Here is a 25,296-nt window from a genome sequence, read left to right on the forward strand (position 1 = left end):
ACTCCTCGTGGCAGTCTTCTCTTCCTTGTACTTGGACTTGGCCTCATGCGCCTCGTGCGTGCTAATGGCCAACAATGTTCGGTTATACCCACATGCCGCGGGTAGCAGCACAGCAAGCTGCAAGCTGCAAGCTGCAACAAAAGCCAAACAAAAGTGTGGCACAAACTTTTTGTCACACGTAGGTGTCCGCGGCCCAGTCATACACCATATATAACAGGGACAGAGTCAGAGTCGGAGGCAGAGCTGTAGCAGCTTTCTTTACCCAGAACGATGCCATCAAACTGAATGGACCGTGGACCGCGGACCACGGACCATGGACCAAGCGGTGGTCAGGCTAGCAGCCATAATATCACTTTGGAGTCCGCTTATTATACCCTGGCTCTTGGGCGAGTACGAGGCTATATCGCACACGCTGAAGGAAAACTTTCAGTCTTCGGCTCTTCTTCAAGTATTGGGTATTTAATAGTCCGAATACCCCCCACACTAGCCATCCCTTTTCCCCACTTTGAATGCTGGCAAATCGACAAACAGTTTATGCAAAACGTAACAAGGCCCAAAGAATTTTCTACGTTTTTACGAGCACTCGTATTGTGATCTAATCGTCTCCCGCTCACTCGCTCAGAGACGAGACTGAAGGATGTTGAATATTGAATGTTGGGCTCTTGAATGTTGGCTGGTGGAAGCCCACGCTCTTGCAGTTTTATTATTATTGGTTTCTGCAGCATTTACCGGAGGAGCTGTAGCTGTAGCTGGAGCTGGAGCTGCCTGCCATTTGCATTTCTTATTGCCTCGAATTGTCATTTGAACGGGCCAAACACTCTAGCGATAATGCGCGAAGATCGCCTCGAGCTGCGATCTGTGGCCTGCCCCTGCTTCTGCTCCTTCCCATGCCCTGCCCATGCCCATGCCTCTTCTGGCAGCTTGCCACAAAATTAATTGCTTTGCTGATTTGAAGCTACAAATTTGTGTATGTTTGTCTGCGGAGGGAGTCCAGCCACAACTCCAGTTCAAGTCGTGCCTTGTGACCTTGCTGTGGGGATGAGCGATGTAAATTGTAGATCTCAATTGGGCTTCGCATGTACTGAGCAGTATCTGGCGGACAACCTAATAAAAGCCCTTGACCATCCATCTTCGACCCCAGACCCCAGACCCCAGAGTCCCGACCCCCGAGCCCCGACTACTCCCGAGACGAGTCAGAGCCGCCTTTTGATCAGTCAGTCCGGATTAGCTAGGCGCGCCATTTCCTTTGCCATGAGCTTCCCGACTTCGATTGAAGCTCACTCTCGTCGTTTATAATTAACTCAGTGTCCATGACAAGAACTTGGGAACAACTCGGACTCGGTCTGTTCCTGGGCTGCTCTTCTGCTCTTCACTTCACTCCTGTCACGCGTGCCTGTCACACACGCTGGCCACTGCCTCCTCTACTACACCCATTTGCCAGTTCCAGCCTCCAGCTCCAGTCCCAGCCCAGCCCCGTTCCGTTCCGTTGCTGTCTATGGGCTTTGATAAACGAGCACATCAGAAATGTGACTTGTCATAAATTTGCCTGCGTGGCCATTACTCATGTGTCATGTGTGGAGCGGCTGCAGCCTCTTGCTGCATCATGTCACCCCGCCTGCCCCTTTTCCGGCCCGCCGCCTGCTTCAACCTGGCTGTTTGGTAGGTGCCATGCAATGCGCGATTCCCGGCAAGTTCGACAATATGCCAAGTATGTGAAGTAATCGCCGTTATCAACTTTAGTGACATGATCAGAGTCGGAGTCAAAGCCAGAGCCAGAGCCAGCGCCAGTGCCAGTGCCAGAGAGCACTGCTCCACATTTGCGAGACTCCTTTCTGGCTTTGGTTACCATTTGGCAGGTTGGCTTATTAAACCCATTGATATTCGATATCCGGGGCTAGAGATGCACTCCAGAGGCCCATGAGAACGAAACCCAGAATCCAGTCTATCCAAGTTGATTGAAAATTCGACCATTCCACCAGCAAAGTGTCGTTCATTAGTCTTGCGATGTGTAATGTCTAAATCGGTAACCTGTAAACTGTTCTCACATCAGACGGCGGCCCTCTTGCGGCACAACAGGCGAGCTTTGCTCATTAACCCGATCGGTTGGGTTCTTTTCGGCCGTGGCCCCACAAATGAAGTCATTAAACAATCGACGGCAGCGCGGCATGGATCTGGATCGGGTTCTGACTGCGGTTCTGACTGCAGATGGGGGATGCTGCCACCTGTACAAATTTCTCAATAAATTGTTCACACTTAATTTTTCATCAAGACAATGTAAAGAGTCCAGGCCCAGTTCCAGTCCCTGTTCCAGTCCCAGTCCCAATGCTTAGTCCAGTCTGAAGAAAAATGAACCACTGACAACTCGTGCTGGGTGCTGCTGCTGCTGCTGTTGCTTCCCTCCCCCCTCCCCACCCAAAAGAAGCGGCATGGCCGACCCCAGCGGAACTTCACGCCGCATGCAGCGCGCTGCATAATAAACAAAGCATCAACAACGGCACTGAAAAGCAACAACAGGCCAGGCCGTGTGGTATCTACTCGAGTAACCTGCAGTGCATACATTTAAAATTTATTAATTGGTTTTTAAAAGCACTCACACCCGTGGAGCCATTCATAATTCCGAAAAACACTCTTGAGGAATCCACTGGGGACTGTGGAATGAGGACTGGGTAGTGGGGAGTGTGGAGTTCCTATTCCAAGTTCAATTTCCGCCTAATTTCATGCACTTTTATGCGGCTCTTGTGTGGATTACGCAGCAGAAAATGTTGAAACGAAAGCAATATACGGAAACCGGAGCGGAAAAAGATACAAAATATGCTGGGAAATACATAAATGAAATGAATCCAGAAATGAGCATGTTGTTTCTATGTAATTTGGCAAATACCCAGCGTGTAAGAGTGAATGGGAATGGGAATTGAGCATGGGATGGGATGGCGGGAAGTGCCTTTCAAATTTGTGGAATGTGGGCTAGGCCTGTTAATTACTTTGGCAACAAAATTCATGTTTTGCCAGAGAATTCTTATTATGATTCCAGCCAAGAAGGGTATCCTCCCAGGAAAAGGATTCCTACTGTTTCCATTCATGGTAGCTTTTGGAGTCTGCTCTAGATCTATGCTGTGGGTCAATGTCTTCTTTTGGCATAAACACATGAATGAAAGTTGGTCTGATTAATGGACATCGATTTGGAGTGATAGTAGAACAATTAATTAGCATTTGCAAGACTGAAACACTCTTTTGGCTACCTCAACAGAGCCCGCATGAGCAGAATTCCTACCAAAAAGAGTGCCACATAAACTGCGCGTTAACAGAGACGCTTACACCGCTTCCCATAAATATATATGCAAGTATGTGTATGAATATCTGTCTGAATTTATGTATGAATTCATAAGCCATAATGAATTGCTTTTATAGACGGCTTCAGTTCGCCCCGATCTGGTCGCCTGCTGTGCCAAAAGCTGTGGCTGCTGAAGAAGTGCTGGGACCAGACCCAGACTCAAACTCAAACTCGAACTCGAAGGCGGCATGAGTAAGTGTTTTGCTTAATTGCCTATGGCTTATTAGGCACCACTGCGGACACAGCGGACAGACAGCGGAGAATAGTCAAATTAATTTTGATAGAAAAGCAAAAAATCACCAACAGATCTATAGATCTGTATGCGGTGATTGGGAGATTTGTGTTGGTCTGTGCGTGGTCTTCTCCCCATTGCTGACTCTGGGTCTGGGTTTGGGTCTGTCTAATGATGATGGCGTTACGAATTTCGACTGCCTGCATTGACCGGTGGGACCCACAACAATTACAAACCGAAACTTTTCTCCATTCTCTGGCCATTGTGCCGGACACAAAAGAATCTCCAGCAACGGTGGCAATAGCCAATCGAACAAAGCAGAATCATTAATTAAATTCCCCTGGCTTTGAGGATCGATCAGAGGAGTTTGAGCTGCAGCTGATGGGGGCCAACAGATAAAGATTTGGCCATTTGGGCAATAGAAGGGGAATAGTATCGGGATGTCGGGAATATCTCGAATAAAGTTTAAAGCTTGCATGCCATACTGGGGTTTTTTGCATAACCTTTTTCTGGGACTTTAAGAGTGTTTTTTTTCTCAGTGTATTCTGTAGAGATGATCACAGGAAGACCTGACTTGGACTGGCTTAAGTTAAGTCTTATGCCATATCTAGGTGTTAACTATAAACAATACTTGTCTGGCTGTTCGAGTATTTACGACTTCCCCCAGCTCCTCCCCCTTCACTTCCTCCTCCTGCCACCCCTTCATGCCCATGAGCGTAATTGCGCAAGCGCAAAGGCACAGAGAACACAAATTTTTAAAATATTCGACTTGGCATCATTTTTCAGGCTCCAACTCCGACTCCGAACTCCACATACAATTAACCATGAGCAGCAACTATCTTGTTACCTGACGCGTTTTTATGATTTCTGCATAAAATTAAATCGTTCTTTGCACCTCTAAGTCCCCCTTCTCCTCGTCCCTCCTGCAGCATTCGCAACAGGTTGCCAGGCCAAGCAGAACTAGTCTCTCCCTCTCTCTCTTGCTGCCTCTGTCTTTCTTTCTGTGCGCGTCTGCTGCTTTAATAATTTTTAGTTTGGTTTAATTATAGTTTTGCGCTTAATAAATTTCCGCTGGCTGCCAAGAAGAAGGCCCTCCTACGGCTGCTACTCCTAGCCCTTTTGCAAAATTTGTTGCCATTCCTTTAGCGAAAAAAAAATGGAAACGGCAGCAAATAAAAGAAAAATATTAGCAGCAGCAAAGAAAAATGCTAGGCATTTGTTTTAAAATTTACTATGTTAGCCAATCCTGATGCTGGGTCTCTAATTACGGGACATTATCAGAAATATCTAGGAATAAAATCGTTAATATATTATGATGACAGCAAATTCCAGCAAGGAGATTAAGGCAGACATCGTAAAGATTTTGAGAAAATTCTGTGAACAAAAATAAATAGAACCAGAAGGATCGCAGCGAAAACCCAGGAGCCGTTAGAAATACCCGTAGCTGCCTGAAGGATTTTTCCTGCAATTGAATTCTCATTTGTCACTTTAAAGCTGATTAGCATTTTCAATGCTGATTACTTATCAATTAACCGGAATACACTGTATGTACAATATATTTCGTTTCATTTGAGTGGATCTCACGGAAACATTCCATCTGTTTCATGTACGATAATATACATATTGGTTTGGCTCTTGCTTTAAACATACATAGGTATATACGTACAATATATATGTCCAGATGGATGTACAAGTATGTGTGTGCAGATATTTTCCATGTGCATTCGTTTATTATTCATTGCACATTTTATGCTTCATTCACCTTTTCAATTAATTAATAATCACCATGCTAATAAGGTTTTTTTGTTTGTTTTTTGTTCTCATCTGTCGCTGACTGGCTGTTGTTTTTCCGTGGGAATTTTCCCATTAAACCCTCTCCGGCCAGCCATCATCTGCCACCAGCTTACGTTTATGCAACAGCATTACGTTAACTGGAAATGCTGTGCGCAAATTAATTTTATTTAATTGCATGTCAATGACATTTCTGTTTCCATATGTTCGAGGAGAACCTTTTTCTTTTCAAAGTTATATGCATTTGTTTATAATTAATTTACAATATCGATGGATTTATTGAATGCTTCAATTCAAACAGTAATGAGTTCTGCCTTTACCTGCGCCAAAAAGCATATTGTTTACCCACGTATGTTCGGGTCAGAGTGCATTAGCCTGAAATGAGCCGACTGGCAGACGGAGACGGAGAGGACAAGCCTAGAACATGGTTTTTGGCTGCCGGTTTTTATGGCGATTCTACATGTTCGTACAAACGGTAGACATGGCAAATAAAAATCCTCTAAATAGAGCATAAACTGCAGCAACAAGACCCAGACACCAGACCCCAGAGCCCAGACTCCAGAACCAGAACCAGACGTGACCAGCTTGCAGCTCCATATAACCATATAGACACGAAATTCAAGAAACCAAAACGATCTCGACACACTACATGAAATTTCTCATTGAAGTGCGAAACGCCGCGGCGTCGGCGGCAACGCCTTAGAAGTAAGCGCCGCTCGCACAATATCCGGAAGTGCACCAGAGACTCCTCCAGAATCTGGACTCCTGTCTGCGGGGCGAGGGGCAGGCGTTTTCTCTATCTCTAATTAACAACAACAATGGACATGTTTCTGTGTGTATGGGGGCGGGAGATTGAGATGGACGCCCCCCCAATTACCATTTCAGAACTTTTACGCACATTTGTCAAGTGGCAGTCCTCGAGGGGATTGAGATTGTGTCTGGGACTTCTTTTGGGCTCTGTCTAATTGCAGTTCCGTTAACGAGCTGCGGTGGTTGCATAACGTTTGTTTGCTGCCACAGCAGGGGGAGGAGGGGCCGAAGGAGCACTGCACTTTCGAGTGCCTTACGCATAAATGAAAAATTTTCTTAATTATGGCATTGATTTGAATGGCAGCGACGAAGGGGATGGGATGGTGCACTGGTGACAACCTCTCGAGAGCAGGGACTGCAATTTGTCGCCAGTGTTGCACCAGGGGCCAGTGCTCGAGTGGCTGAAGTGGCGGCTCCGGGCCCAGCTCCGAGCCCAGCTCCGGGCCGCAGTCGAAATTGTGTGAGAGCGTGGCGTGCGTGCACGAGCTGTAGTTTGTGGTGGCTGCCACTCGGCATTGCCTCATCGCAGTCGTCATCTCTTCAGCCCCGTCAGCGTCGTCATCCGGCAGAGGCCACTTCAGAGTCGAGTCCTCTCGCTTTGACAATGGCTTTGGTGAGCGGCCGCCGGGCAGCACTGGTAGCAGTGGCAGCGGTGGCAGCTGGCACGTTTGGCGGTCGAATGGCACCACCACCGGCGGGGGCAATTTCGCTCAATATTTATGATTAAAGCTATCGTTTGACTAAGTTCCAAAGATTAACACATTTTCAGCGATGACACGCCATTCAAGCCATCAAACTTCTAATGTGACCAAGGCACGGAAGGAGTTACGGATACGTTGAACTGCCAAACGAATCTGGATTGCCCTTTAAAGTATTGAAATCCTGTATTATGGGGTATGTTTTGATTAAAAATATACAAAATTTAGCAGGAAATTGGCCTTAAATTGGAAACGAGTCATAGGCCTTTTATTTAAATCTTCAGAGAGAAAATTCTATCTTAATGGGAGTCTCAAACAAATCTCACAGATATTCATAGCTCTGTACATTTGCCAGTTTTAATGCAAGCAATGGGATAGCCTTAAGGTTTTTCCTGTTCGTTTTATACCCAGCAGAAATACTAAGCCCCCCTCGTAGTAGTTGGTATTAGAACTAGCACAGCCATTAAGGTTGTACGGAGGGAGTATTGTTGATGGCAATTAAAATATTTCTGTACGAAAAGCAGCGCTGTACATTGCGGCTCGAAGGTCCTGCCACGTCTGTGCTGTGTGTATATGGCTTTCAAAGTTGGTAGAGGATCAGCGAGAGGCAGAAACAAGTACAAAATAAATAAATAAAATTCCGTACATAATTCACAACATGCCAAACAGCAAACAGCAGGCCACAACGACAATGCAGTGCAACATGTTGCATTGTGTTGCCATGGTATTTATGCAAATTTGTAGTGCTCCACAATGTCCGGACTCCGAACTGTGAATGCGAGTTGTTTATTTATTTCGCTTTTTTTTTCTCTTTTTTTTTTACATACGTCCACAGATTTTTCTGTGTTGTTTAATGCTTGAAAAATGTATGTCTTCAAATAAATATGCCTACGATATGTGTAAATCGAGGCAGATTTCAAGCAGAACTGAAGGGAACGAGCCCTTCTTGCCACACATTTCATTTGCACTGAACCACAGATATTTCTCCAATTGATTTTCATAAAGAAACATTTTATTTTAAATTGATTTAATCATTGAAATAACAAAATTACATTCCGGGCAGCATCATATTGTCGACAGACACAGGTATTGGTAAGCATTCTTCCAATGTCTATTACAATTTAATAATAAATAAAAATACCAATTTTTAACGTCTTAAACTAAAACCAAATATTAATTCCTGAACACATTCAAAGGTTTACCCAATAGTTTTTCCTTTTAAATCACTGGCGAAAATGACTTTAACGCCTACGCTTTACAAGCAGCCGCTGAAGGCTGACGGAAGTGCAACACAACAGTCGGCAACAATGTGCAACAAGGGGCAAATAAAACGCTTTGACGCATGCATCGCGCCACATAGCCAATTTGGCCAAAAGGTGGACCCACATTAGGCTGTCTCCAAACGAGGTGCCTCCACTGATTATCGGCATTACTTTTGTGTTTTTCGTATTCCGCTTTTCGTCTAACCCAAAATTAAGTGGAAAATCAATCACTTTCACTAATTTTAAAGTGATTTTTTTACTCGAATGCAGGAAAATGGGGCTGCCAGTCGGCTCGGATCGACTGGGACTGGGGTTGTTATCAAGTGTTGAAACGAACGCCGAATCGGAGTGGAGTCGGGATCGAGACTATGGCCTGACGGAAGGCGAGAAAGAAACTCTCAAAGAGGCCTAATGACACGACATTTGTTGGGCATCGGCATTGAAATAAAGAGATTTTTAACTCGAACCAAATGAAATTTAAATTAAAGAGTGAAATCCCCCCCAAGACCAGACGAGAATATTATCGGCATTAAAGTGCGGATTGATTAATTGCTGTCTCTCTCCCGCTCTCTGTGTCGTAGGCGATTTTTAATTTGGTTTTCAGTGGCTGTTGTTGGCTGCTGTTGCTGCTGTTTGTGGCTGAAACGGTTTGTGGGCCGGGCCGATTAATCAGGAAGATAGTGTCGAGAGGAGACCCTCTCTCTCTCTGGGGTCTGGCGTATGGTGTCAGGTATCTGGGGGTCTAACTAACGGTTTCTTTCAAGAGTTTTGAATTTCGCACAGAAATAATTTGCCAATCGTGAACGGAAGCGCGGTGCATGCGTCATGAGAGGTGGCAAGAGCTAACACTCTTCAGCTGCACGTTGCACGTTGCACGCTGCACCCTGCTCTTCCTCAACTCTCCTCTCTCCACTCACTCCCTGTGTCTCCTGGCCGGGTCGTGCGTGCCGCCGCGGATTCGGTTTCGATTTTGGCCCAGACTGTTGACTGTTGAAAATTTCTTATTTATTCTCATGTTAATTTTCTCTTGGCCTGGCCTGGCCGCAACTTGCGTGACTTGATCGTTTTGGCAAGATATTATTTTGTTACATTAAAAAATAATTACCGCATTTGCCTTTGCGTTTCTTCTTGTGGCAGTTCTCCTTCTCTCTTCTTTCCCTCTGTACCTCTTTCTCTCACTGGTTCTTAATTTTTCTATATCTTGGCTATAGCTTTGAGGGTTTTTGGAGCCAAAAAATTGGTTCATTTGGCTGGTGGCTTAATCATTTCGAATGCGTTGCTAATTTGTTGATTGCCACTTTGCTGTGATTGCATTTTCGTCTAAATAGAGCTGACAGCTGTATTTCCATTTAAGTGTGGAAAAAAATGTTTTGATAATCGTACGACGAAGCAGTTTCCAATTTAAATATAATTATATTCTGCAGAAACGTAAGAAAACTGTGCGATTAACCGGCCAAGGGATCGATGACCGATATGACCTCGTTTTCAGAGCTACAATGGTGATCATTCTAACTGAGACATCTTTCCTATCACTAGCCATTACCAGCAACAAGCTATATTCATAATGAAACTGCTGATCGATTCCCTTCACTGGCAATAGATGCGATTCCATATCCGATTTCTCCACAAGTGCCCTTTATTTTGTAACCCTTCCACTGTTCGTGTCCTTCCACAATTTCTCTCCTGCCCCGTCCTGTCCTGTCGTGCCAGACAACCAGGGCAACAACGAGCATGTTCAGCAAACAACCGAAAGCCAAAACAGAGCATAAAATAAAGTTTTGTGACAAATTTTTCATAAACATAAACCCCAGCGCCATACATTTTGATGGTTTTAATGGACAAAACTGCGCAAAATGATGGCCGCGAAACGTGTTGTTTGGGAAGCCGAAGCCGAAGAGACCCCAAGGCAGACGGGTGGGACAGGGACAGGGAGCAGTCTGCGGAATGTGTTGCCAGGCACCTTCTGCATTCTGCCCAGACATGGATGTGTCTGTGTCTTTTCCTCCGCCTGGAGCTGCAGCTCCATCTCCACAGCTCTCCTGCAGCTCCCCGACAGCGAGTGACAGCGACAGTGTGCAGGCGCGCGCCCATTTAAAATGCAGCAAGTGTCACCATTGACTGAAACGAGGCGCAATAAATATATATGTACAAGGAGCGCTGGCTATATACAAAGTGGCAGTGGCAGTGGCAGTGGCTTGGGCTGCTCGTCTTGGCCTGGCTTTATACGGGCAAGGCATGCGCTGCATATTGGCCACAATGCAGCAGAGCAGAAAAAAAGAACCAAGTAAACGGTTGTTACACTGCCTTTTGCCTGGCTACAAGCGAGTGGGGGAGCTGAGAGGGGGCTACGGCTACCCATCCCTCCTCGTCATTTAAATAACAATAAAATTTGATGACAAGCCGTAATGCAGATCCCCGTCCCTTTGCCCGTCCCGCTGCAGTTTCGATTTTGGCCCTGGTTGGAGCTGATTGGCTTTGCCAGCATAATAAAGACATTCGATGCCTTTTTAAGCGTTTCACTTTCGCACGTAGCCGTCGTGGCAGCCCGTAAAAAGTTTGCACCATGTCCGGCTGTAAAAATAAATATCACCAAGTTCTCTCCCAGCTGCCGTTGGATGGTGCTGTTGCTGTTGCTCCAGGATGATAGTCGAGGGGAAAGTTGAACACAGTCTAGACAGACGGACCCAAAGGCCACCCAACCATCCAGTGAGTCGCTGTGGTGGGGGCCACCCAGCCAAACGCTTTCCATTTCATTAGACAATGCCAAGTTTTAATTAAGAAATCGTGCTCTTCGACTCCTCGCCCGATGCTCAGCTCAAATCACCAAAAAACGAGCTAAAAGTTTGGCCAAAAGCAAAGGAGAAAGAAAAGCAGAACAATGGCAATTAATCGAAGAGCGGACTGAAAGTACAGACATGCCCGAAATTTAGTTCCTGAATTGGAGAACTCTTTATATAATTTGACAAATTTCTCAGTTGCAATGGGTATTTATTACACTTACATCTTTCTGTTGCCCAAGTACTTCAATACGCTCCTTTGCGTACTCTCACAGGGTATTTCTTCGCATAAAGATGGCTCTCCAGCTTACGATTTACCTGGCTCTGCGCTGAACACCTCTTCAAAACTATTTTTCCTGGCTTTGTCTTTGCAAATCCCATCAAGCATCCATTGTGCTTTACGAGCGCTCTCGGGGTTCGCCTGCCCCAAGCTGAAATGTCGAATGTGTTCTATATGCCACATGGTGCCCTCGTCCCGAGGGGGGGAAGGCAGAATGGCTATGGCTCCTCAATGGCTGTGGCTGTGGATGTGGCGGTGCGGTGTGAACAAAATGCACGTTGTCAGAGGATGCAAACAAGTTTGTGTCTCTCTTTCTATCAACTCGATGCTGCCACAGAGTAGAGGGCCTGTTCCACTAGTAGATGTTGCTCTTGCTGCTGCCTGCCTGCAGTTGCCATCGCCGACGCTTTGTTTGAAATGTTGCTGACAAACCACTCGAAGTTTTTTCCTCTATGGCTCGCATCGTTTTTTCGGGGGTTTTACCCTGACAAAGGGGTATATCAGCATTCTCAAGAATATCGTCTGAGAGGTTTGAGACGTGGCTGTGACGAAAGACCCAACAGTGAATCCGCACAGAAGGGTATCTGATGTTCGTTCCGTTCAGCCATATTTCGGTTTTCGTTTTTACTTGCCGCTGATGTGTTTCATAAGAAAATCGAGTGACAAGTCGGCCCTCGCTTTCCACTTTACCCAGTTGCCGAAATTATGCCGCCTAGACTCGCCTGCAGTGGAATAGTATGGAGTGGATGGTGGGGAAAAGGTTAAAGTGTAAGTGGGGAAAACAAATTGTTGGCTGGACCAGACAGACTGGCTGTCAGACAGCAGTCCCCATCCCCTCCCCCTCTGTTCCCAGCAATCACTCTGACGGCGATGCGTTCACACTTGGACAAGTGTCGAAAACTGGCCTACTCGGCAGCGGCAGCGGCATCGGCGGCCTCATAGTTTTTCTTCCCGGCCTTCAAAGAAATGAAGAACAGAACTTTGCGTGGTGATGACGATGATGCTGGGCGGGAGGGGCATGGCATGCCAGTGGGGACAGAGGCCGAAGAAAAGATGAAGGAAAGTTTTGTTCTTCTCGGTTTTGCTTTTTGTTGAAACATTTTCGTAGAAAATTATTTCGAGTGCCCGCCCGGAACGTACCGGCCTGACAGCTGTGCTCGGCCTCTGCCTCTGGCTCTGCCTCGGCGGCTTTTTATCACTTCACTTCAAGTTTTTCCCCATCATCGGCTTCTCTGCACTGCCTCCTCTTCCCTCCGTTCGTCTCGGCCATCTTCAATAACAATTTTCAGCCCGGCCACGGAAATTCTTGGGAAAATATGCACATTCAAAGCGGTTGCTTGTGGCCCGCATTCGCTGTTCCCAGTCGCTTTCGGCGCGGTTCCAGCGAAAGTGTGTGGCAGGCGGTCCCCCAGCTACTCGCCATCCTCACTCTCAAAGAGCCAATACACACACACACACACACACTTTCTAATCAATTATATCGCACTTATATGCAAATTTCTCGCCGGCAAACCGAACAAACAAACAAATAAATCAATTCCATTCCATTCAATTCAATTTCAATAAGGCTACGCAGCCAGACCCAAAGGCACAATGAACCAATTTGAAAATCACCTTTCTCGCCTGCAAATTGCGTTGTCAGCTCCACCACTTCGCCATCCCCATCGCCATCGCCCCATCGAAGCCAGCCAAGTGTTTCACTTTTTGCCTAGTTAACAGCTTTTTCTGTTGGGGCTGCGTACTGGCCTGCTGGAGCGGGGCTGATTCGCCCTCCGAAGCGACCAAATACCGAACAGAACGCGTTTCATATTGAGGCGAGAAATTGGGGAATATCAAATTTCAAAAGTGAGCTACGGCGACACTAGAATACGCTATCAGATGATGCCGGACGATATCATTCCATTCTATAATAAATACTGAGTTAAAGGAAAGGTTCCTGGCAGCCAGAAAAGGAAGCTTGCCATCGATCCTTAGATCTGCAAATCAAATATTTTAATTGTAAATCGTTCATTCTTCTCTGTCTTTTGTAATCGATTTCCACTCTCAATCGTACAAGACATTTCCACAGCCGCATCATCAGGCAAATCCCATTCGAACAATCGCATTCCTGATGCCATTACTCATCCTGGTCCCCGGGCTCTGCTCTGCTCTGCCCTGCACTTCTTAGATATTCAAATCCGATCATTCATTCGTTCGTTGAGTCATTCACACAGTTGGCAAAAATCCGAACGAATCCGAATCCATACGCCTGCAATTTCCTTCATTCCTTGGTCCGCATATAAATAAATGCCTTATCATTAAATTTCAATTAAATGACAAAAATAAAAGCAAAAATGTTTTGACGCCAAATTCACATTTCGGAAATTGTGTTTGTGTGTTTTCGTGGCCTCTCATGTTCGCCCCCTAGCTTCAGCTCCACCTCCGGCACCGGCACTGGCACTGGCTTCATAAATTTCTTATATTTTTTACATTTTGCATGCTCAACAATTGTAGACACCGTGGGGCGATGACAAAAACACGAAATAGGTCTCCATTCATTGACAGTACCAAAAAGCAAGACCGAATCGCAGATATCTGTGGCTCTATCAAATCTACAAACAAATTTTTGGCGCGTGTGTCGGAGCCTGCCCGTAAGCAAATTTTGTAATACCCAGTACTTGTAGCGAAGACAAGGGTATAATGAGTATGTGGAAAATAAAGTCATTAATTTAGATGATTATAGTTCCAGCCAACGATATCTATACCCAAGGAGTTAATCCTCGAATATTCTATATTTAAGTGCATCTCTCTAAGGAGTACTGGGTGGCTGATGGTCGAGGCACTCCCAAATAGCGTTTTTTTTTTTATTTTATTTTGTTGCTGCTGCTGCAATATGAGGCACAAATCATGTTAAACATTTGAATATGTTCGTCCGATGTTGCTGCTGCTTCTGTTGCTGGGGATGTATGTATTTCTTTCGAGCTCTTTTGACAGAGAGGCAGACAGACAGACACGTATGGCGGCCGAGAGAGCTGTGGCACTAAATTTGATCTCTCGCGTCTTGGCACGAACTGTAATTGAAAATTTCGTATGTATTTCAAGAAAACACCAACGAGCAACAAAACCCGACACTCGAAACACTTGGCTTTGGGCTTTTCACGGATATCTATGGGGCTGCGCTGTTGTGGGGAGCGGTAAGCCTCGGCTTTCTTGTCCGGTTACGTGAAATTTCAAATGTCATAATTTCTGACAGTTTGATAGTCGTACAAACCGAGAGACAGCCACAGTCAGAGTCGGAGTCAGAGGCTGCGGTGGACGAATGAAAGGTGAGGGTAGCTGGAGATTGTTTTTGGCCAGAGGTTTTACCAAATAGCAAACAAAGTGACAAGTTGAACCACATTGAAAGCCCAGCCGCACACTGGTTCAATGATGTGTATAAATAAACCGAAGAACAGAAAGAGTAACTCCATCCGAAGCGATAAGAACTTTATCCTATGCGACATATCGCTTATATCTAGGACAACTGCCCAAAGTTCAGTTTTCCCAGGTATTTTCCCCTAAGAAGTACAAAGGTGTTTCCCTAAGTCGTCTTTGGCCAACTCTTCTGTTGCCCTATTGATTGCTAACGTGAGCCCGGTGCCAGGGCTTGTTGAAACCTTTTGGACCACACAATGAGCTTAGTTTTGGCTTGAATGTAAATATTGCATAACATGTAAAGTTCTGCTCAAGTCTTAACGGCCTCCGCCTAGAGTTGGTTACGTTTTAGGGCCATTCCCAGAAGAAAGGAATACCCAATTAGGCCCTTTCCGTCTTTTGGAGGTTGTAGCACTGAAATTTACACGTTTTCTAGTTACTTGGCGGACAGCTGTGGGCTTTTTGTTTTACATTTGAAGCGAGAAAACACGACAAGTCGCGCAGAGAACTTGCCTCGGCCCCAACAGGTAAGCGAGAGTGTAGATTTTTGGGGTTCGTCAGGCCTGACATTGACGAAGTGGTTCTTCGAATGAAATTGTCATAATTTTTTCGGGTTTTCTACATGTCTTTTGATGCATACAAAGCGCTAATGTTGCCCACTTTGTCATACTTTTCGTTAACAATTGATAAAAGCCACGACAAACCCAAGCCCAAACCCAAACCGAACTGAAAAACTGAACAAAACCCCAAAAAGCAGGGCGAATGAACCTTTTACTAACGGTGCATTCCGAGCCTTTACAATCGAGCAATTGTTATTCCATATACGAGTACATTCATGAGTCATTCGTTTTCTGAACAAAGTTGCTTCGGAGGAGCAGTCGCATACCCTTTAGCTCCATGGTTATGGCTGGGGCGAGTGGCGTCCTTGACCGCAGCATATCACCGTTGAAGATTTTCAGAAGTGAACTGGGATTGGAATGAGGACCGATCTCCAGCTCCGCAACGGCCTCGCCGCCGGAACGTGCTGCTGCAGAGGCTTTAGGTTTCTTCGAGTCTTCGGTCCGTACAAAGACCAGTACTACGAATGGAATGAAGTTATATGTATCCTTTATTATTTCCTTAAGTTTCTACTTACACAGGAAAGTGGCCAGCCACAAGAGGTACGATTTCCACATCATCTTTTCTACGTACAGCAAGCGAGTGACTTTTTACCATCCAAAACTAATGCTATCATTTACTAAGGCTAATTTCCGTAGAAATCAATTTGTTTCGCTCCCTTAAAGTGTGCCTAATGACAAAGAAAAGATGCCTCTGATTACTTCTTATGTAATCCGCTGGCGAAAGAGTTTAAGCCCTGGCACGTATCCGCCAAACTATTATTTCTATCTGTATCAGCGTCATCTAGCCAGTGAATTGTCGTCTGATTGCCAGAGTTTCTACCGGTGGTTGGATCCGTGAGAATTGTTGTGTTTTACGACCCATCTAATGAATAAAAGGAACTTCCCCATCCACACACACAATACACACACACAGCGCTCCAGTTGACACTGACCGCAGATCCCTATCTCAATATTTAGGTTGCCGTACAAATAAAAGCCAGAGCTGCGGCAGAGCGACGGAGGAGCACTTGAAGATAAATCAAAAGATGCGAAAACGAGTTGGAAACCCTAAAGGCAGCAGTGAGCTGAGACGACGACACTTTTAGGCCGCGTTTGGAGCGCGAGGCCGAGGCCCGTGTGCGAGAGATCCCAGCGAAATGATAAATGTTCCCTCTGTGTATCAAGTGTGAATTTTAAGTGAAAAGCCAGCCTACATGCTGTGCCTGCGGAAAATGAAAATGCCTCTAAAAGAGCCTCTATGCGGAGTACGTGATCCAAAGTCAAATCAAGCTTGAGATATGCCAATAAATGATTTTACTTACATCAGTTGCCGGTCCATCAAAAAACATAGAGAATTTTCTCTCTCTCTCTCTTTCTCTCTCTCGATTCGAAGGCGGCCTCTTCTATTGTTTTGGGCCAAGTTCAAACAAGAAACTGTGTTCTTTTTATGGGCCTCTTGCCACCGTTCAGAAGTAGAGGAAATGCGCTCTGGGCCATAAAAGCCAGACATAAAACCAAATACAAAACCAACCGAAAAATCAAATAGAAAACCCAACCCGAAGCCTGAACCCTAGAAGAGTTGAAAGAAGCGACCAACGAAGAAAAAAAGAAGTAGAATTATGTTTTCTAGAATATTTCTCGCTTGGTTAGATTCCATATAACTCCGAACCGATAGAGCAAACCCGAGGATCGTAAAAAGTGCGAACTGTAAATCATGACAGTTTTTACAACCCGCTCGTAGCTCGTACTGGGGACTCGGCGGCAGCCACCGCTACCTGGCATTACGGCATTACGAGCGTCGCAGAATTCTCTGCGGAAATGTAATTCTCTTTATGGAGTCCCTGGTCCAGAAAAGAGAAACAGAAACAGAATTTGTATTTATGCACCGCTTTAATTTCCCGCTCCGCAGTATCCGCAGCAACCATTAAAAGTTCTTCAGACACGAATAATCGAATGAATCGGGGGCACAGGCACGGGCACCCACTGGCGGCGTTGGAGATTTTCAGGGGCTTTTACCCATAAATCCATATAATAATTGGTTATGAAATCGTTCATTGCAGAGCTTTGAGCGGAGCTTAGATATGAGCCCGCTTAGAAGTAGGGGCGGCGGAACGACGGGGCTTATTTATGAATCGATGAATTTACGACCGTTTTGTGGGGGCTGGTTATGCGAGTAATGCATTTGAATTTACGAGACGGATTTAATCAAAGGCATAGACAAAGGCAACATAGGCAGTGGATATGGCAACGACAAAGAGGTCTGAGCAAATGGCAATTGTCTCCCCAGATCTGCTCCCATTCGATGCCGAGGCCCGTTACGATATTAATTGCCGGCCATTAGCAGCATCACTCAACTTAAAGCATATGCAACAACAGCCCCACGGACGTGCCACGGGGGAGTCTCAGACAGATGGAGACGGTAAGGAAAGGAAACTATCTGTAGACTCATACATCAATGCCGCTAAATCCACTTGTCAGGAGGTACAAACGTGAGAATCGTTCAACGTAAAAAACCAGAGAGACAGAAACTGAAACAGAAACAGATACAACAAAAAACAAAAAAAGAAAAAGAAATATAACAAAAGCAAACGACAAACGGCAAACAGATCGGGCAACGAGGAAATATTGTCAGGCAACACTCTTTAACCCATGAGATGTAGATGTATCTGTATCTTCATCTGTGTGCTGTATGCTGTGTAAATGTGTGTCTATTGGTTGCACTATAGCTTTTGCCTTCTCCCTGGGGAGATTTGTGGTCGGGACACCTGCAGCATTTGAGGGCCGTTTGTCGCTGCGGCAGTGAAAGACTTTTTTATGCTAAATACCATCGCAGTTTATATTGATGACGACAGCAGCAGCAACAGCAGCAGCATCAACCATACTAAGTATATGCAGATCCACAATATAAGTATACATATAGACATACATACATCTATACGTATGTATATGGAAGGTAGGGAAATGTGTGACAAAACACCACAAGGAATTTTAATCCCAAAATGATTGATAATCATTTGCACGAGGCAGAGAGAGAGAGAGAAAAGCTTTATCACGTTCCATTTGACTAGGTGTAAAGTCCATGGGGTATTATCAGCAACGCCCAACATCGTCTTTAGCATCATCGTCATCGTCATCATCATCGGTATCATCATCATCATCATCGTTGTCCCACTCTGCCCCGCCTGGCTTTTGTTTGCTGCTAATGTTTGCACTTAATTCACCAGACAATAGAGAACCAGGGAACCGGAGAGACTGGATCGGAGGGAAGTATTTTCTTTTAGCTTTTACCCACTGAAAAAGTGGGGGAGAACAGCAGAGCGAGGGGTCGGCGAAGCGAAGACTGTGGCTGCCAAGGCGAAAAGTCTAAATTATGTCGTTGCCGCCTGACTGTTGCATAGGAAAATGCATCATTTTGTAAGCTTAAGCAAAGACGATGCGCTTTTTGTGAATGGAACACCGGCACACTGAGAGAAATGAAAGAGAATAATATCAAGGAATATTTTGGAAGAGTATTAGAAGTGGAAAATGGCAGCTTCGCTGCTTTCTTAGTGCAATTTTCCTGAAATAACTATTTTCTTAGCTGCCTAGTCGAATTTGCCATCTCATGTGGCATATTTGACTGCGAACAATATGTTTCTGTCCGCCCCATCCCCGACAGCCCCTGAGATGAACATTTTCCATTCAGCCAAAGTTTATTTCCATCCATTTAGTCTTTTGTTTGTGGGTCTTTGGATGGTGACACCTTTTTCTTTTTTTTGGGATCCAAGACGGATCCAAACTATTTAACCTGCCACACACTTCCCCCTGGAGCACCTTTGGTGTGGCATCTACAGCTGACGATGAGTTGAAAATTGAACAAAAGCCGATGCGAGTCATAATTTATCATGATGCTGGGATTAGTTGAGATCTGTTTTACAACTGTTTATTTTTAACACGTTGCACATACGCCCTGTGTGTATCGCGTATGACAATGCCACTGCCCCTGCCCCTGCCCCCGCCAATAGACGAGTGCCGAGTGGCGAAGACTCGGGCTAATGTTCAAATTTATTGACTATCAAATGCTGAATGCATTGTGTGTGCAGTGGCAGTGCCTACTGCATTGGTTTGTGCCACTTTCACGAGAGCCACGAACACACCCAACCTGAATTATCGAACAGTGGACACCCTGTCGTTGTGGGACTTGGATCTGGGCATAGATTTCCTGGGTCGTTCCTCGTATTTCCTGACAAAGTCAATTGGATCGCAAAGATTGGATCGTTGGGGCATCTCGCTGCATGCCGCTGCTTGGCCTACAACAGGCCTCCCCTCAAAAATCAACCACGCCCCAAAACTGAAACAAAGTTGAGTCCTCCATAGCTTTTGGCCCAAAGTGTTTGTAATTGTTATGGCCAAGAGGAGAGCGACAGCGAGAAGGAAACTCGTTCTTTCACTTTGGCCTGCAAGCGCGAACTTTATGGCTACACCTACCCAGAAACCAACGGCAGATGATCATCTCGGCAAAAGCCTCACCGTCCCCAGTCCCACTCCCATCTGCATCTCCTTCGGCTTTGAGTTCTAGCGGTAAATAAAGTTTTGGCAATACGGCCGCGCCCACTGCTTGGAGACCAGAGAGACCCCAGACCCCAGGCCCCAGAGTCCCCGAGAGCCGAGAGACCACCTAATGAAATGAATTTCACCTCTCTTTTGGGGCGCAGTATTAAGAAATTACAAGCAAACGCTTGCCCCACGCACTACGAGGAGGAAATTAATTTGCGCGTTCGCCAAATTTAATTCAATTTTTTTTAACAGCTCGGACCAACGCGGATGTACTGCCACGCCCCGAAACGAAAGTTGACCCACTGCTGGCTGGAATGTTTTGCTGGGATCGGGCCTGCCTGCATTCCAAATCCCAGGCCAAAGAGTTCGGGGAGTACGGGGTACGAATTAAGACATAATAAAGCTGTCCCTCAGTCAGCCGGGCCCATCCGTCAAGAGATGGTGCCGTTTGGTGCCGTTTGGTGCCGTTCTTGGGGCGTGTAACGCACTCCGAACACCTTCGCCCCAGACAAGACGTTTTTGGCTTAAACGATATTTTTTGGGCGAGGAGGGGGTAAGACACAAAGTGGGGTCGTCATACTTGGGAGTTCATTTTGCAGTCGCGGCTCAAACTTGGCTGACGGCAAAGGAAGGGCCGATACGGGAAGGGACTGATACGGCGGGTTGGTTGGATATGGTGCCTGTTTGACAAACGAGTGTCATTTATCAAAATGTGACACTATTTGCGCCAAGTCATGTGTTAACTGCACTTTATTTTATTGTTATACTCTCCAGTCGAGTCTCTCGTGTGGTGGAGCACAAAGGGCCAGCCCTGCCCTGCCTCTCGCTGCTCGTCTTCGTCCTCTGCCATCGGTTTTCAAGTGCTCTCATAAAATATATATCATAATTGAGGGTTACGTTGTAGCTTGTTCTTTTCTTTTTGGGGAAAAGGCCATATAAGTAGTACAGCAATTGACTTTGCCACCAGGATGGAGGATGAGGTATGACCAGATACCGGACCAGAGATACGAGTAAGAAAAATTGGACTGGCCGGCCCCCGTGGCCTATGTTCCTGGTACTCTGATTCCAGCAAACTGATTTCAGATTAGCTGGAAATACATTATTGGTAAAATGATATGAATTTTCATTCAAAAATGCATTTATTGAGGACTCTTTTGGACAATAGCTTAGATATTTTTGTGGTATTCCTCCTCTGAACCTCATAAAGAAGTAATTTTCTTTCTTTCCAATTTATTAAGTGTTTTTTTCTTTGGTCGCAACCTGAATTTAATGCCAATAATATAAGTATTATGATTATGTGCTCGAAAGTTACAACGCTCGTCGCGCTCTTAAATGTTGTCTTTACCCAAGAGACCCAAACAACGAAAAAAAGCCCCCCAATTCCCGAAAAAACCAAAGTCCGAAGAGTAATTTCTTGCACGACATTAATTTCTTTTAAATTACGCATAATTGAAGTACGGGCACTCGAACTTGATCGATGGCCGCAACGAAGAGTCGGAGTCGGAGTCCCCCCAGCAGCAGCAGCAGCAGAGTACTCCACCAGCGAAACAAGTTCTCCCGACATGTGTTTGAGAGGTGTGTGCTCCATCCATCCGTCCGTCCTCCTCTGTGGAGTACTCGAGAGTACTTTGAGTGAAATTCCCAAAAAGAAAAAAAAGATTGCTCTGCTCTGCCATAATTATTTCAGTTTTTATTTGTGGTCGCTCATATTTTCCATATACGATTATGAGGGCAAGTTCTTGGACTGAACAGGGGACAGGCGGCGACATTGACATTCGAATTAGACACCTGACAGCAGCAGCAGCAACAGCAACAGTATTTCTGAGTACGGGGGCTCTAAGACTCTGTCATGGAGTGACGGTAATTCGACGATTTCTTCTATTTTCTTCCATTGAAGCCTTGGCTGCACTACTTTGAAATTTGATTTAATTCTCCGTACACTCTTTTTTTTGGTCTCTCTGCCCGTGGGCCGAGCGAGATCTTGGCCTGGCCTGTCAGTCAGTCTGAAATTTCATATTGTGCTCGGGTCTTACGGGTATTTAGTTTTTTTGTTGGGGTTTGCCGTGGCTTTGTTGGCGCGATAAGCGGATTTTTTATTACATCAGTTTAGTGTCACATTAGCGCAGCACTCGCTAGCTTGCTGGCTCGCAAGCTGTGGGGGCGACAGATCTGTGTGGATGCCAATCCATTCCCATTCGAATCCATCCCATTGATGCCCAGTTTTATGGCTAAGCAAGGGCCAGGCCAGGCCAGAGATAAATTTTATAGCCACAATTCCTGGGCCTTCAACAAGCTCTTTCGTATATCCATCTCAATCTGCATCGTGATCTGCGGGGAATCGGATCGGATGCCTGCAGCTCGCATCCCATAAAATCTTTCAGCGCGAAACACAGAACTTATGAATTTCTTAATTTTTACGAAACGCCCGACTCTCTCACAGATCTGTCTGTGGCCTGGCTTGGTCTTTTTTATGGCATTTCGTTTTGTTGCGATGCTATCTGTTTCTGTTTCTGTTTCAGGTTTTGCTCTTTAAAGTGTCTCGCAGCAGGGCTCGGTCCCGGTCGCGGTCCCGGTCCCGGTGTCGGTCGATTCATTGCATGAATCATGGGCCAGTTAAGAGCAGAATTCTTAAATGTTCGCTTATAGGGTCAACGCTTTGTGGCCTGGCACTTGTAACCCAATTTCATTCCCCGAATTAATTGTAAATCAAATGGCAGCACAGATTGTTTTATAAGAAATATAATTGCATTTCGGGGAATATATATACATATACATATATATTCGATGCCCAAGATTTTCTTTGATCAGATTCACTTGGTTTTAAAGTCATTGTTCTCGAAATACAGTTCAAAATACTTTATTTGATATTGGATGCGAAGATGGTTTTGTGTTCGTCCTGCTGCTATTACCTCGACCTCCGTTGGGGCTGCTTTTGGTCCGGAGTCGCAATGATCCCGTACTATACGCTGATGGCATTTCTGATGTTCGATGATCTCGAAGAATCCCATGAAGCCCTCGATGAAAACATGGACGCTCGTCTGGAAACTCACGGCTTTTGGGTGCTGGGCATAACATACACAATAATGGGTATACTCTCTTTTCCTCTGCTCTTTGCTGGCCTGCTGGTAAGCATGCTCCTCGAAGGATCTGCTTGGAAATACTATCGAGTTTTTATATTTTCTCCGAGCAGAATATCTCCTGGCTTTGTGTCGCTTTCCTTGTGTTACAAATACCACCGGTCTTGGTGAATTGCTACTATCTTTTGGTGGCCATTATGTATGGCATTGAACTCGAAACGTTCATCATCTATGGCGTGCCTCAGGGTAAGTTTCTCCCATTGCAGATCGACGACACGCATTCCACATCCCATTCGTTGCAGTATTAGTGATCTACATCGATCTGGTGGCATATTCTTATCTAGAGGAGAAAAGGATCATTGCCCAAAACCGAAAATATGAGGCTGATGAAGACCCAGTAGCATAACATTGAGGTTTTTCCATTAGCGTATGGCCATAAGCTGCTTTCGGCAAACCAGTTAGCGAATTCCCTTGGGGAATCGTACGATCAAAAATTTACCAAATTTAAAATTAAAACCACATACTAAATGCTTTTTCCGGTAGAATACACAAACAACAGCGATAAGGTTGAGGCTCTCTGCCTGCAGAGAGAGAAAGAAACATGTCAAGAAATAAAAACCAAAATGATTTATCATAATGGGAGTTTCGGAGTCGGAGTCAGAGTTTGAATCGGGATCGGAATCAGAGTCTTGTGCTCCCAGCGGCGTTGCCTAAACGGGCGATAACGATGTCCGAGAAGACGACGACGATGATGATGACGATGACGACGGCGTAGACGATATCGAGACTGAGAACGGTGCCTCTGGATGGTTGTCCTCGACCGGTCCGAAATGTCAACTCTTCATATAAAAATTAACGAAATATAAATTAAAAAATATGCCCTACCTCCATCGTTGGGCGATGAAATGAAAACCAGATACAGAAATATTCGTTTCGGTTTCGGTTTGGGCTTGGGTTCTGGAATACAGTTTTTTGGTCGTTGATTCTGTGCCTCGGCGGTGCCCCACACTGCTGGCGATTTACGAGTATGTCCCTTCTGGTATCGGGTTACGCCTGCGCGACATTGTTGCACGGGTTGTGTTGTGGTGGGGCGAGGGGACCCCAAAACCGACATCAGAAATTATGAATTGGCCGTTGTCTGCTGGGCGCCCGTTTTCAGTTCGGCTCGGGACGGATCGGATCGGATGGGGTCCTATCGGTGGAATGCATCGCTGCGTTTAAGGCCTTTATCTATGGGCCAATGCATTTTTATCTAATGGAGGCAGCAGCAGCCTCTACCCATTGATTGGGGTCTGGTTTCATGTCTGACTTATGACAGTCTCGTATCCCCGGAGCCCCATACACTCTGATAGCTTCATAAGCTGCGATAAGCGCGATCCGAGAGCGCTAATTGCTAGCAAAACTTTTTCGGGGCGCCAGAGAGACAAGGGATATCGGAATGGGGAGACTCCGACTTCAGGTGGCGGCGGTGCAACATGCGGCGGCGTATCACCTGCATGTTATCGCCAGACAAATGCATTTTGCAAATTATTAACATATGTGGCGGCTGCTACACGACCAGGCCAACAACACCATCAACAGCACCGGCAACGGCAGCCGGCAGCCAGCAGCCAGCAGCATGTGCAGATACAGATACATTTGTATCTGACGCCAGTGGGTAGGAAGCCGGCGCTGCTGGTCCGGCTCTGGTTTTCGCCATGGCTGCAGCTAATTGATGTCGGTGCACAAAACTTGATTTATTTCTATTAATAAAGCCCCCAAATGGAAACGGTAGTGGGTCGGTCGCAGCAACGCGGTGATGCAGGAGAGTGCCGTGCGGTGGATCGGTGGTGTCTGTTTGGCCAGATAGCGATACATTTTCGGCTGCCATATTTGGCCAGAGACCCAGTGGGAAATGCTCACCAACCGCAAACGCTTGTTCTGCCCATCAAATGGAAATAGAATTTCAGTCGGCTCGAACTATCGAATCGGCTTTTCCACTGGGTGGATATAGGCCTGGCCAATAAATCGCTTGTTTGGCCACAATTACACACACGTAAGGCAAACCGAAAATGGCCAAATCAGAAATAATCTGGCAACAGTTGTTGTTGTTGTTGTTGTCGATAGAAATCACATAAAAACCTGGTTGCATAAATTTTAACACCGATTTTAATCGACGGATTGTCGAGCGAACCAGCGAGCAGCCCCAGCCCCAGCCCCAGCCCCTGTCTCTGCCTCTCCCGCTCCCGCTCACGCTCCCAGATAGACAGCTCATTGAGGCCCGGCGATCACACTTTATGGCCAGGTTTTTGGTGGTAATTACCAGCCGGCAGCAGTTCCGGTCTGCGCTGCAGTCAGTCTATAATTTCGTTATAAATTATTGATATGTCAAATCAAATTCTCGGCCGGTTTTCTTTTCGTTGGGGTTCGAGTAGTTCACAAGATTTATAGCCTGCAATTTGGTCTCTGGGAGAGTTTTTGGTTAAAATACTCGTAAATTGGGTGGCTGGGACAGCAAAGTGGTGGTCGCT

The 25,296-nt window shown here is 45.8% G+C and overlaps 1 protein-coding gene across 1 annotated transcript; it reads left to right on the plus strand.

The window, feature by feature from the left end:
* Window positions 1–22,525: 22,525 nt before the first annotated feature.
* Window positions 22,526–23,695, plus strand: LOC108158223. The gene is made up of 3 exons (XM_017290454.2): window positions 22,526–22,834; window positions 22,900–23,032; window positions 23,089–23,695. Exons 1-3 carry the CDS (start codon window positions 22,589–22,591, stop codon window positions 23,190–23,192), a joined length of 483 nt encoding a protein of 160 aa, XP_017145943.1. The 5' UTR covers window positions 22,526–22,588; the 3' UTR covers window positions 23,193–23,695.
* Window positions 23,696–25,296: the final 1,601 nt, after the last annotated feature.

Source organism: Drosophila miranda, chromosome 3, assembly GCF_003369915.1.
Source record: "Drosophila miranda strain MSH22 chromosome 3, D.miranda_PacBio2.1, whole genome shotgun sequence".
NCBI lineage: Eukaryota > Metazoa > Arthropoda > Insecta > Diptera > Drosophilidae > Drosophila > Drosophila miranda.